Source organism: Gavialis gangeticus, unplaced genomic scaffold (genome assembly GCF_001723915.1).
Source record: "Gavialis gangeticus isolate Ggan-Ray unplaced genomic scaffold, GavGan_comp1, whole genome shotgun sequence".
Lineage (NCBI taxonomy): Eukaryota > Metazoa > Chordata > Crocodylia > Gavialidae > Gavialis > Gavialis gangeticus.
In genome coordinates, this window is record NW_017729026.1 from 25,196,213 (window position 1) to 25,210,587 (window position 14,375).

At 39.1% G+C, this 14,375-nt stretch overlaps 1 protein-coding gene across 1 annotated transcript in view; it reads left to right on the forward strand.

Moving 5' to 3' along the window:
* Positions 1-14,375, forward strand: part of LAMA4 (laminin subunit alpha 4) — a 264,483-nt gene that overhangs the window by 83,806 nt on the left and 166,302 nt on the right. The window contains exons 4-5 of the mRNA XM_019520073.1: positions 5,766-5,846; positions 11,433-11,647. Coding sequence (XP_019375618.1) covers positions 5,766-5,846; positions 11,433-11,647 — 296 coding nt within the window. The remainder of the gene's footprint in view (positions 1-5,765; positions 5,847-11,432; positions 11,648-14,375) is intronic.

A 14,375-nucleotide genomic window follows, 5' to 3' on the forward strand; every position in this document is an offset into this window, starting at 1 on the left:
CTTGCCCAATGGTACAGTGTCTTTTAATAGCCTCCCAAATGCCAATACCATCCCTTTCGTGCAGGTGGGCACTGGTATAGGATACCAATGACACATGTGGAAATTGATCAGAGAATGCCCATAACATGACAGACACCCAAATAAGTGGTAGCTTGGCACAATTCATGAAATCCCAGTGTCTGCTATTTTATGCATCCAACTTCAGTAGAGACATACAAAATGTTGGAGGACGCTTTAGAGTGTAATTTCAACTGACTCATAGCCTGGTTTCAATATGAGACTTTGAAGCCTGTCAGACAACAAAGGTCTAGGTTGAAAGAAGAACACTGACAGCAGTCATTATTTCTGTGCTTTCAAAACTGTCAAATAAACCACCATATGGGACTTTGTATTAGTAACCTGTCATGGCACAGCAAAGATAACTGAAGAAATTGTCATTCTCTTGTTTGAAACCTATATCCCGTTTGAAGAAATATCTATGTAAATACCATTAGATTGAGAGGGAGGAGAGGTTGCTATCACTGAGGTTGTAAGACACTCTTTTTAGTGAGCCAGCTATTTCCTTCTTATATTTCCCATTCAATTTTCCATCAGCCTTTCCTTGACTGAATTTCTTCCCCTTCGTTTCAAGATGTTTGTTATGGCTACCAGAGGATTACTCTAGCACAACCTTGAATTGTGAAGACTTGTTTTTTTGTTCAGTTGCTCAGGGGCACAGGATCATTATAACAATTGGACCAAACCTAATGGTCCTAAGTCCTATAAAGTATTTCCCAACAGCTACTTGCGCATGGAGACTGCAGGGTGGGAAATAGCATTTATAAAACATTAAAACATGACAGCCTTGACTAGATCAGAGAAATCTCATGAGGGAAGGGGCTGGAGGAGCAGAATGGAGAGAGGGAGAGGGAGGGAGAAACACAGAAAGATGCCCAGTTTTCTTCACAAAGATCTTTTACTATGTTTAAAAAGACCAACAAAATGAATGAGTTCACAAGTGGAGTGCATTATTTCCTCGTGTTTCAGGAGCTGGGTCAATAACATGACCACAGTAGAAACAGGACAGTTGCACGGCATTTTGTTTAGCAAATGCAATTTAATTTTTTTCAGGTGGCTGATTGCCATACAACAACCATTTTAGTCTGCAGTCACAGTTCCCTTATACGTGGTATCCAGACATTTGAGGGCCACAACATAGCTGCCTCTTTCTTCTTTTGCATTTTTTTTCAATGATCCCATACATTTTGACCTATATTGAAGTGGTCAAATAAAATATAGGTTTTCTGGAAGTACAGGCCTGACAGTCAGATGAGGAAAATAAAAATAACCCCATTGACTTCAGTTAATCTAGACTGATTTAGTTTTCTGGAGCGTCTGATGCATTCTCTCCCAATGTTCCTCATTATAAGAGATTTCCTTAGTTAAACTTACATTTACCTCTGTTCTGCAGAAAGTTGGACTTCATTCTCATTGTAACAAAATGTGGCAGAAATAGAAAAATGTAAAGTTGGGATTATAAAAATATTTATGATAAAGCCCTTCACATTTTAGCTTTTTGCATAATTGTATTGTGTCTTTTATTTGGGTATTTGGGGTGAAATCCTGCCTTTCCTAAAATCAGTAACAGAATTCTAATTCAGCTTTGGGTTCTATCCACTTCAAGTCAGTTCCCCCTTTTCCTGTAAATATCTTTCTATATTGATGCTTTTTGAGCACTAAAAAATATTCACCTGAGCTCTACAGCAATATTAATGGCTATAAGACCTACCTCTCTGAATGAATTTGGTTGAAGATGTAGCATTGACTTCAGTAGGACAAGTATCAGGCAAGGATAGTATAATTCACTATAATCATTCATGCTGTGCTTTTGCTTGCAAACATATTTCCTCATCATAAAAGTTAGGGGACTTATCAGTGACTTATATTCAATTAAATCACAACTTTTTCAGTGTTAATATAAATTTTAAATGTAAGTTAAACCCAATTTATAGACCTAGAACCTAATATCACTTAATGTAGTTGATTACAATGTTAAAAGAGAAATTAAAGATAAAGAATTTCTGGAATATGCTTTGAAACTTTACTTTCAAAACTGTTTATCCATACCCCATAGATGATTATTAGTGATTCTGTATTTCTACTCAAGCAATGGTAATATAATTAGAAATCAGACTCCTGAGACAGTCTTACTGAAACATGTCTAATTTAATGCTATCATCATGTGCAGAAATGTGCATCTGTCATTGGTCCTGTTGCTGTTTTTGTATCAGTGCTAAATTGTCACTTTCTTTCCCTTTAAACTGGAACATTACTTCATCTAAATGGCTGCTATCCCTTCTGCCTCAAATGCAGCTTATTTTTCAGTGAACCATCTGCTCTTTTAAAGGGTCACATCTGAGTTATCTCAAGAAGTGAAAAGAAGAATGCCAAGCTAGAAGACACTACCTAAAATTGTTGTGTTTTGAAGTGATGTGAACCTTATTGTTTGTGTCCTAGCAATAGCTTTCCTCTTTCCCTATTTTATATTACTAGCACAAAGAAACCCAGACCTCAAAGTAGTGTTCTTGTAGCAAACTGCGTGGAACTTAGGTAGAAGAGCATGGTTTACAGGAGTGAGGCATTTGAAGGATGTACCAGGAAATTATCTTGTGACACCTGCTTGGAATGCTAGCTGTATCTGGCCAATTTATCTTTTAAAATGTATCTTAATAAAGAGCCCTTTTAATTGTACAGGCATGGATTCTTCTGACTTTACCCAGAAAATAGTACATAAAACAAGCATCATAGTTCATTTTGAAACATATCTATTGGTATTTAACTTTAAACACCTCTCATGGATAGAAAAGGTCTTTATAGCATCTCTACAGCATACAGCGCAGTAGGGGCCTGAAATCAGTTGGAGCCTGCAGGCAGTACTGGATTACAAAAAATAAATAATAATAATTGTATCTGTAGTGTGATCTTCAGGGCTGAACAACTGATTCAAAAAAATACATTCTTTTTTCTTTCCTTTTTAATTATTTCTTCCTATTTCTTGCCCCATCTATTGGTAAACAATAGTTTTACCTCTCCCATAAAGCTAAAATATGGAATATATTAGAAGCCTTCAAAAGAAAATATTTGGAAGATACTTCTTGCTTGTCCATTTTGCAACAGAAATGCTATCCCTCAAAATAACAAAACCAATGGATTTTTAACACTCAAATGGACTGGCCAACAATGCATCCAAATCACTAAGCTGCCAGACACAGTTGTTCTTAGGATCTTTTTTTTTTGTCTGTCCCAAGTGTTTTCATGTTTATTATCCTGGGAAGTTTTATAACAGTCCCCTAAAGTGTAATATCATCAGGTGGGGGGGCGGAGGGGAAGGAAGGGAAAGGAGACTGGTCCAATTTCTAACAGATGTTACTGAATTTTAAATCAGAGGGAACTTTATGAGCTGTGTGAGGTTTTCCTTGCTTGATTGTTTTTTGTTTTTTAAAACAAATGTCTAAAATATAAGGACTAGGATGGCCTTGGTCTTTCTTCATAACTTTAATCTGCTGTGTGATTTCTTCATCTGTATTGAGGAACTCTCTTATATAAAGGAAGAGGACAACTGCCAAAGGGTGGTAATTTGCTTGGAAAGTTCCCACTAAAATATTACAGAAGATAACATGTGAATTTGATGAGGAAAGACTCAGTTTAACTTCTGTCCAGTTGTATCAATGTCTCCGAACAAGACATAGTTATTCTACTCTGGAAATCATCCCTTAGACATACAATAGGAACAGTGAAGCAACTACTGACACACTTTTTATTTTGCTTGTTCCTGAGACAAACAGTACATAAGTCAGGCTCTCTCCCCCTATTCTCACCCTTTTATGCCTTTTAGTACACAAAGGGCACTTCTACACATTGCTGTATGGCAACATTGCTATGGCAGCATACTTTAGTACCTCCTTTTCAAAGTACTGAAGCATGAAGCAGTATGGGTGGTTACTGTACTGTGTGTGCGGCTCATGGTTAGATTTTGCTGCCACAGCGGTGCACTATAACAGAGGAGCGTGCCACTACGATGACGTATCTGGCAATCGTGTAGACCGACATAATCGCTACATCGCCATAGCACAGCATATGGCCATATAGCATATCGCTATGTCTTTGTAGGGTGACATGTAGGTGTGCCCAAAAAGGATGGAATTTGGTTACGCGTGCCCAACGGAAAATTACACTAGATTACAGGAGCTCTCAGATGGCATAAAGTTGCTGGAGCCTGATATTATCTCAGCAACTCCATACCCTAGGACAGAGAAGAAGCTCTGCTCTGCCAGTTCTCAGTTGGTGCATAGTCCTTTAAAAACTATAGCCAACTGATAAAAATTAGAAGATGGTTACCACTAGGACCAAGGAGTCTCCAATGTAAGACATGTGCACATTGTACCTGACTGTACACTGGTGCCCAGTGATGATAAGTGAGTTTCAGCTCAGAAGGGAACCTAGTCACATATTTTCTAAACTGACTACAAATGCTTTTTTCAAAATTGTTCTTGACTGTAATTGCAGCTAAGATGTGTTGCCCTCATCCGCTTGTGTAGGATTTGGCACTTCCTGCCTTCACTAATCACGCTGTGGGCATTCTTTGGAGTCAAGCCCATGTGAAAGCCTCTTGGTCTCACATTTTGTGATGCCATTATTTTTTTTCAAAAAATTCAAACTCAGTCCTGAAGCATGAAAAAGTAAAGGAAACCAGGGTGTTACAATACCATACCAATACAGCCACTCCAACAGTTAGCACTTATCAGTACTCTTTCTGGCAGGTTGAGCAGAGGCTAAGGACTGAAAGGATGTATAGACTAACTGACAGAACAAGGAACAATGGTCTCAAGTTGCAGCAAGAGAAGTTTAGGTTGGATATTAGGAAAAACTCTCTCAGTAGGAGGGTGGTGAAGCACTGGAACAGGTAGCCTGGAGAGGTGGTGGAATCTCCATCCTTAGAGCTTTTTAATTCCTGGCTCAACAAAGCCATGTCTGGAAAGATCTACTTAGGGAGGGTCCTGATTTGAGCAGGGCATTGGACCAGATGACCTACTGAAGTCCCTTCAAACTCAATTTTCTATGATTCACCTGTTCACTCCTAGAGATGGTAGAGGACCCTCAGGTCGTTTGAGTATAGATTCATGAACATCAGTGATGCTGTGCCAGCTACAGCACCTGGTAGTTGCAGGTCAGGTCTGAGGGATAGCCCTGTTGGGACTGTATTAAGATAAAATTGCTGTCACTGCTAGTCCTGTATCCTATCTGTAGTCAAAAATATAGATTTCAGCTCCCATAATGCTCCATCCAGTACCTATTGAAAGCAATACATCAGCTTCAACATTTTAAAATAAAAAGAGGGGGAGGGGAGCACAGTTAAATTCATAGGAAATATACAATTGCCTTGAACACAAGCTCTTTATTCAAAATATACAGCATGTGTAAGAGTATGAAAGTACATCTGAACTAGGCTACATGAAGGAAGTCAGTATATTTTATTATATGTATCATGCTACAGCCATGCATGATGCCTTCCAGATTAAATGAAAAGGCAAGGCATTGAAAGTCTCTTGTATTGTGTACAGTGTCCTTTGGGTCCTATTGATATCAAGAGAAGATGATGGTGCTTACCCCAGGTTACCTCAAGCTTTAGGTCACATAAATAATGTATGTTTATGCTGCAAAAAATGTTGACATGGGATAGTCATAAGTGTTGCTGATCTTGATTGATTTATTTAAATATTTTTTAGTTTTGCAGTTGCCTGTTACAGAAAAAGCAGAGTAGTGCGCTGTGTCTGTAAAGAAAACTATGCAGGATCCAACTGCGAAAGGTAAGCAGCGCAGCAGTCTGACTCAATGCTCAAGCTTGCCAAAGATTCAGGGGCCTTCAGGGAGTTTTCCCATACTGGGGAAAATTCTTTGCTTGACACTCCCTGGGCTGGATTATGTTTGTGTGTCTACAGGACTTGAGCCTGTGCCCATTAAAACCAATACAAATTTGCTATTGATTTCATCAGGGGAAGGATAACGATCCACATTTTGTACATTTTATCCACTTACTGCATTTTACTTCATAAAACCAGCCTTTTCAGAGGAAAATAATTTTGCAATGCTGAAAACAACTGATAGCTAAAGTGAAAAATTAGCTTCTGTATTGTATGCCTCTAACATTCCCTTCGCCCTCCTCAAAATGACAGCTTTCTGTTAATTACACTTGAACTGAGTACTTGCTCACACCATTAGCAAAATTATGTTGTTTAAATTCTGAATGATGTTTCAATAAAAATCATTGAGCCAGCAATCCTTTTCAAGTTTTCCAGATGTCCACTAATAGTTTCTACTACTTCTTATTAAGAGTTATGATGTCTGCAAATACAGCTTTATGGCATAATACACTTTACTGTTTTATCTTGCAAAGGACCAGTTTCTGACACCCTCACTACTGCTGTATGAAATTTCATTGAAATCAATGGACCTGGTTCTAAGTTAGACCCCGTTACACTCCCACTGGCGTAAAATTAATGAGGGTGGTGGTATAAGTTAGATCTGCTATAACTGCTACCAGGCTGAAGTGTCAGTACAGGATATGGATGCCTCAGCTGATTCCCCAATGTCCTGCCAGGCCTTTGTACCAGACAAGATCTCTGATGTATTAATTTAATCCATTATCTATAGTAAGAGATTTTGTGTAGAACTGAAATGAGACTTAGCTGAGAGAAAAAAGGGATGTGACAGATCCAGATTACAGTTGGTATGAAAAAAGCCAAGAAAAAGAAGAGCACAGGACTTCATCCCTTACCAAGTAAGAGTTACCATAGCTTCTAACTAAAATAATTTGCTTGTAAATATAGGGCACTCAAAATGTCAGTGTGCTACCTTTGGACCTTTGAAATGGCCACAGTGACAATTTTACAAGTAAAGCTTCTACAGATGTAGAAAATGAAGATGAAGAAACTTGTTTCCAGTCATCAGGATATATCTTGCTATTCTTTTGAAATGTCAGATATGCAAACATAGCAAAATATAGACAATTAAAAGGTCAGTGAGGTTTCTCATTGGTACTGAAATGTCACACTAGACTACCAGCAAATGAAGGACTGTGAAATAAAAAGCAGACGTATTTCTGTTCGTAGTGACAGGAATGGATAATGTCAGCTTGTTTGATCTGTTTTCTAATAGCTACTGACCAGCTTTTAATGGTTTATTTATATCAGAAGAAAAGATAGGGTTAGGCAGGGGTGCAAAAGGACAGCAGGAAGCAATCAGCTTACGTCACTAAGAACCTAAGATGACAAGTTGGTTAAGTGGTTAGTAATGTCAGGGACTTTGTTTTTGTTTTTTCTTCTGGGTTACAAATTCCAGTCCAACTTGTATCAGAAGTGAGAAAAAGTTGTAACATCAGATGGCTATTTAGTGCCTACATAAAATGAGGTTGTGGTCATTGCCTGTTTCCTAGAAGACAAGTGTCAGCATTACAGACATGCCCTTTGGGTGCTTCCTAGCATTCCTCATCCATAGTCTTAGTTATCACTAGTTGACTGTGATTCAGTTGCATAAATACTGAATCTCTCTCTCTCCTAGGGGATTATTTATGTTAGTGAGAGGATACATTGCCTGCATAGAATTGATCTGTCTACTCTCCACCACTTGTGCTGACACAGAAGACTGATAAGGGGCAGGACTGCTAAGCTGGCCTTTTCCCCTGAACATTAGATCAACCACACACAACCGTTTTTGAGCCTACATTATCATGAGATCACAAGCAACTGTCGATTTAAATCTATGCCATGTTTGGACCAGACATGATTTCCAGTGGGAAACTTCACAAAACAGTTTCCCTACTTCTCCTATATGGCTCAAAGAAGAGGCAGGCAGTTATAAAACCTGGAGTGTGAAATGCACAATTACTGCTCTCTACCTATTTCCCTGCTCCCAGGAGGCTGCCCAACAAGAGGGCTGAGGTGGAGATATGATGTATTCTGCCTTTTCCCATCTGTACAACTTCATAGGAATATGACTGGCACATCAGGACAGTAAACTATAGGATACAGGACACTGTAGGTGTTTCAGCATGTGTAATCTTCCAGACACTCTCTTCATCTGCCATCTGCACAGGATGTTTTCTTACTCTGTGTGAAAGGCTGGTTCAGAACTACCTGAATTAGTATATAGTGGGTGTGTCTACAAATGCATTTGTTTCAGGAGCAGTAAATTCTCCTGGACAGGTGTCTACACATGCAAAGACTTTGGAGCAGATTTGCTTCCAGCCCAGCACAAACCCCCTTCAGCAGCCAGGTGGAACTCTAGGCTCCCCCTGGGTGCTCCCCCTGGGTGCTAGCTGGCAGGAAGCATAGGACAAGGATGCAGCTGTCTCCTGGCAGGGACTGGGACATTGCTCCCTGCCCCCAGGACAGCTGCCTGCTGCCAGGGAAGGCTCCACCACTGAAGCCCAGGCAGGGACAATGCTCTCTTGTCCCAGCATCAGGGAACTCCTGGCTCTGGCTCCCCAGCTGGGAGCAGGGGGCTTGGAAAAAGCTGCAGGGGAAGGGTAGGTCCCAGGCCCCTGTCCCAATCCGCTAGGGGGGCAGCTAGCAGTGAACACCCAGTAGCCAGCATTGTAGTGCTGTGAAATCATGGAGGCTTTCCCTCTAATTCCCAAGTTGTAGTGCAGAGACATCCTTTTGTTCACTGTTTTCCAAAATAGGGTTTTAAGACAGTAATAGGCAAAATCCAGTTTTTGTTATGTTCTAAGTGTTAAAAAAATTCATCTTGGATTCCAAAGTGGACAGAGAGAAAAGGTTCTATTTGCAGTGCCAGCAAAGGGGAAGTCAACTTCTTACCATTGGTAATTACAGGAAATTAAAATGCCTGCAGGAAGAAACAAAGCTAATACAGTAATTTTACTATTTCCACAAAGAGACATGTTGAAAATTGCATGGAAAATAAAACAATCTTCAGCAACAAAGAGTCATTTACTGAGTTGTAGCAGGAGTGGAGCAAGGCTCTATTCGTAGGCACTAAAGTAAGGAGACGGAGCAGTATGTTTCTGTTCAGATTCCCTTGCTCTTCTCATTCAGTGCCAACAAGTCAAAAGTGTCATGTCATATGCAAACCAAGCCTATCTGGTATACTAAAAGGTAAGGGAATATGATGAAGGAAAGTGCATGTGGCATACTTATTTTCAGCTCTAAGTTTGTGACAGTTATTCCAAATTATGAGATATGGCTAATAGAAGGAAGGAAGACAATCATAAAAAGCAACAACTGTCTCCATGCCCACAAACACATCTGCTGGGATGAGAGTGCAGTACCTTCCATGTTTCTGCCACATGGAAAGCTGCACTTGAATTGAATGGTATATTTCAGATGAGAAAAACCTAAGCACTTCTTCATTAAAAGGAATGCCATGTGATCCATAATGCTCAAGGGACTGGAGCAAGTATACAGTTTTGTATGCTGAAGCCACTAATTCAAATCTGTACCAAATTTAGCAGTCATTAGTAAATGCTGTTACTATCTGAATGCTGTTTGGCAGCCTACATGAAATGATCTAATTGTCACAGGACACTTCTTACCAGATGGATGTTCATGTGAACATTCCCAACCACAGATGATCAAAAAAATTAATAAAGGGAAGGGAGAATCGTGACATTCCAAAAGGTTTCAACCAGTTGTAAAGATGGTAAAAGAAATGGGGGAACTTTTTCAAATTTAAAACTTCAGGGGGTTTTTAATATTGACCTATTTAAAAAATTGGCAAACTTTGCTAGTTGGCATTGGCAGAGGATCTAACAAGCCTTTCAACATGACCACATACAGGCATTTCTATCAGTACATATAAAATGTCTGCACCCTGGTTGTAACTGTGAAACACCTTGGTTATAACTGGGCACATTTAATTAAAAGAAAGAAATTCTGGCGCAGTTCACACCAGAGTTTAATGCACCCAGCCTCCACATTTACATATGCACCCAGGACCACAGCACATTGAGCTGGGTCAGAACCAGGGGCTCAGCCTGCCAGTCCGGGGCTGCTCTGACCTGGTTCAATGTGCTGCAGAGGGGCTCACTATAGAAGACATGTCTACACATGCATTAAGGCACTTTTTCTAATGCACATTAAATTTAGTACCACTAATGTGAGGTACTAAAGAAATGCGCATTAGGCTGCCTTAATGTGCAGTAATGAATTCTCATGGTTTTTAAATGATTTTTAATGCTCAGTAGCCTATTTTACTGTGTATTAGTATGATTGTGCTTTTTTATGTGATGCTTTAATGCATAGTAAAATAGGCTACTGCACATTAAAATGCACATGTAGACATGCCCAGAAGGAACATGAGTGACAAGTTGCCTCTAATCATGAAGCTTAATGTGTTCTTTTTTCCTCTCTAAACTTCTGCCTGTGTGCATAGCAAACTGCTCTTATCCCAGTGGAAATTGAGAGTAACCCAACTGAAGACAATGACACTATACCAGGTTAAAAAATAGGAGATCTGTATATGCTTGCAGTTGATTTCAGATCTCTCCTTCAGAAGCATATAACTATGGGTGTCAACTTTAATATTTACCTCAAGGTCACCAATGTTGTAGGCTATTTTTCTTACTGTCAGGAGATTCTGGCTGTGTTTGCACCTGGTCAGGTGCAAATGCACTTCCACAACAGAGGCAATTAATTCAAGCAGCTAAGTATATGATTTCATTGTAGGAACTAAGGAACTGAGCACCAACAAAGTAGTGATGAGGAATCTCAAGGAAATCAGAATTATTTTCTCCTTTCATGGAGAGCCATCAACAAAGAGATCAATAGCAAGGATTTTTAACCAAACCTCGCCACATTTCAGCATTTAGATATAACAGAACCTGGTTGTCTCATCACAGAAGTAGTCTAGGTCAAACCATTTTATATTCACTTTTTTTTGCAAGAATTAAAGTGAAAATGACATCTAGACTTCCTCTACTTTTAATTTCACAACATGAAATCTGGGCTTCTTCCCCCTTCCCTATAAAACACATGATGTATCATGTCCAAAGTTGATAGTAACTAAAATAAACATTATTATTGCTAAGTGATGGACCCTGTGCCAAGGTCATTCTGTAAAACACTTAAATACAACATCTAAGAAACAGACAGCTAAAGATACTGACACAAAAAAAGACTGAAATGATCCAGAACTAAAAGTGCTCAAGATAGAGAACATATGTCTCAAAGCTACAAAGAATACAACTATAAATACCTAGCTAGATTGAAGTTAGATTACAAAACAACATCTGGTGCATTAAGGTTTTAATTTGATTTTTTTCACTAGCAGTTGCAGACTGTCACCAATTCCTGGTGGCTCAACAAGTTCAGAAAAATGGCACTGCTGAAGGGGATGTCATTATTAATAATCACTGTTGGACTTGGTCTTCTTTTTAGGTGTGCCCCAGGTTACTATGGCAATCCCTTGCTGATTGGAAGCACTTGTAGAAAATGTGACTGCAGTGGAAACTCAGATCCTAACCTGATCTTTGAGGATTGTGATGAGGTGACAGGCCAATGCCGCAACTGCCTGCGTAATACCACAGGGTTCAAGTGTGAACTATGTGCTCCGGGTTATTATGGAGATGCCAGAGTAGCTAAAAACTGTACAGGTATTGTGCCATGTTTAGCACTGTGCGTATGTGGGCATGTGTGTACGTGCATGTGTTTATGCATACATTTGTACTGATAAACAGATAACTAATATACTACATATAATAGTAATATATGCTATATATATATATATATATATATATATATATATATATATATATATATATATATATATATATATATATATATATATATATATATATATATATATATATATATATATATATATATATATATATATATATATATATATATATATATATATATATATATATATATATATATATATATATATATATATATATATATATGTATGTATATAGCTAAAACATAGTACAGCAAAATTGTAATGCTTTACTTCTGTCCCCTTCTCCATTTCATCTAATAAAATGATGAAATCATTGATTCTGCAATAATACTGGTAATATCCTTCAGTGCCATGTTATCATTAGGCTTAAGAATTAAACTACCAATGAGATGAATGAAGAATTTACTGTCAGATCTTTGGTTCATGTTCCCTGTACATGTAGGAATGCAACTCTACATTTACTCTATCCTGATCATATTCAAAGATTTTTCTTTACAACTGTAAGATTGATGAATAATTGATCGATTAACCTATTACAGGATTTCTTTTAATAATAGGTTAGATTCTGCAAAATCTATCAATGCTATATAGATCATATAGACACAGCAAATGACTGGTAATGTCATGGACTGGTGTTTGAAATCTTTGTTATAACAGACACACACACGAACACACGCACATACAGATCTTTCTACAGAAACCAGGGATACTGTGAAAATATAAAACATCACATATCAGTAAATGACAGCTGATATCTCACTAATCGTTGACATAGTACAGAGGTTGTCAACCAGGGGTACGCATACCCCCAGGGGTACTTGAGAAGGCCCTAGACACAGAGCCCTAGACACAGAGCCCTACCACAGATGATCCCACACTCAGCAGTCAGCTGCTTGTCACTCCCCCCACTGCCCCGACTCAGTGACTGGGGGTACACTGCTCCATGTCCAGCCACCGAGACTACAATGAACCAAAAAGGTTGAAAATCCCTGGCATAGTAGAACTCTTCTTAGGTATAAACTGATGAAAGCCCTTAGTTCTAAATGCAGTTTGCCTATATTAGTCAAATTTACATACTACTTGAATTCAATACTGATTGAGACTGAGGTGAAGGTGAGCTCCTTAGAGCCTGTAGGAAAGTAGCCAACCACACTGGGCATCTATATATGTGATCCAGGGGGGCACTTTAAGTAGAGAGGCTCTGAGAGTATGACATTCAAGGAGCTTTAGTTAAAGTGCCCTCACTGTCATTTTGAAACTTGGGGACGCTGAATACACATGATTCTGAGGCTGCTGGAGCATGTTAATTATCATAATACAGCAGATTTGCAGCAGATTTAATTAACTGAGTCTGCTCCAATGCATGCTAATTAGCATGTGTCGGAGCAGAGGTCCTTCACGTATATAGGTGCCCAGTGATCCTAAACAATGTCTGCAGTACCAGCCACCAACATGGCAGTTTGGGAAGAGGCTAAATCAGGGATTCTTTTTTAAAAATAAAAGAGTGACTCTTTTGCTGTAAAAAAATCAAAAAGACCACAGTAAGTCAGAATGTTTTTAATACTATGGGTTGCTATTTGAAATCTTGTAAATCATGTTTGCGCACCTAACAATACTAACATTGCATGGTACCCCATGGCACGCTTGAAAGAATATCAAGGCACTCCAGGATATTGCAGCATCCTAGCTGAGAATCACTGCAGTAGATCGTGTATTTATGAAGAAAGCTGGCATACGTAAATACACATGTTCTATTACAGGGGTAGGCAACCCCCGGCATGGGTACCAGAGCATGGCATGCAAAGGCATTTTGCTTAGCATGCATGCCTTGGGGCAGATGGCAGGGAAGGGGCTAGGGCTGCACTGCCACAACAAGGATTGGGCCCCTTGCAGCTCCCCTGCCATCCGCCTCTGGCATGCCAACATTTTACAAGTTGAGGTTGCTGGTCTCTTTGGCACTCGGCCCAAAACCATTGCCACCCCTGTTCTATTACTTTTATCCCTTCCTTTCTTCTCCCATGCCTTCCTCCTGTTTTTAATGCTCCCTTGCTGTGCCTTATTTTACTTTAGATCATAACTCTTTCAGTCAGAGACTATGCTTTTGTATGTACTTGTACTGCACCATGGGCAGTGGGACCACATAAAGTAGATGCCATTTATAATGGTAATGTCACCTTCTGTTCTAACCACTATTGTGTAATCTTGTTAGTTCAAGAGTGGTTGTTATATTTCTATGCCTCATTTGTTTTACTTTCTGAGTTTCAGTTCTTCCTAAAACTAGGAAGATGTTGGGCACTCAAATATTTTAAGAAAGGTACATCTTTCTTCCCATAAACCTCAAGAAAGTTGCAGATTCTATCTGAAAAATGTTGTACTAGTTTTTATCTAAATCTTTTAATTTATCCTCTAGGACTAAACTTTCTTCTACAGTTTACTCAACCAACTCCCAATTTGGGAATATTCATTTTGGAAGGTATTATGGAGTGGAATTGCTGCCCCTAGTGAAAAAGTAGTTAGGGATAAACTTTGGGTCAGTCCAGCACTGCCCCCCGTACCTGAAAATAGGGGTGCAGAAGCTAGGACAGTCTTCTCAGTAACTTGGCAGCCTGCTGGAGGGATCTGAATGTCATCCGTTGCAA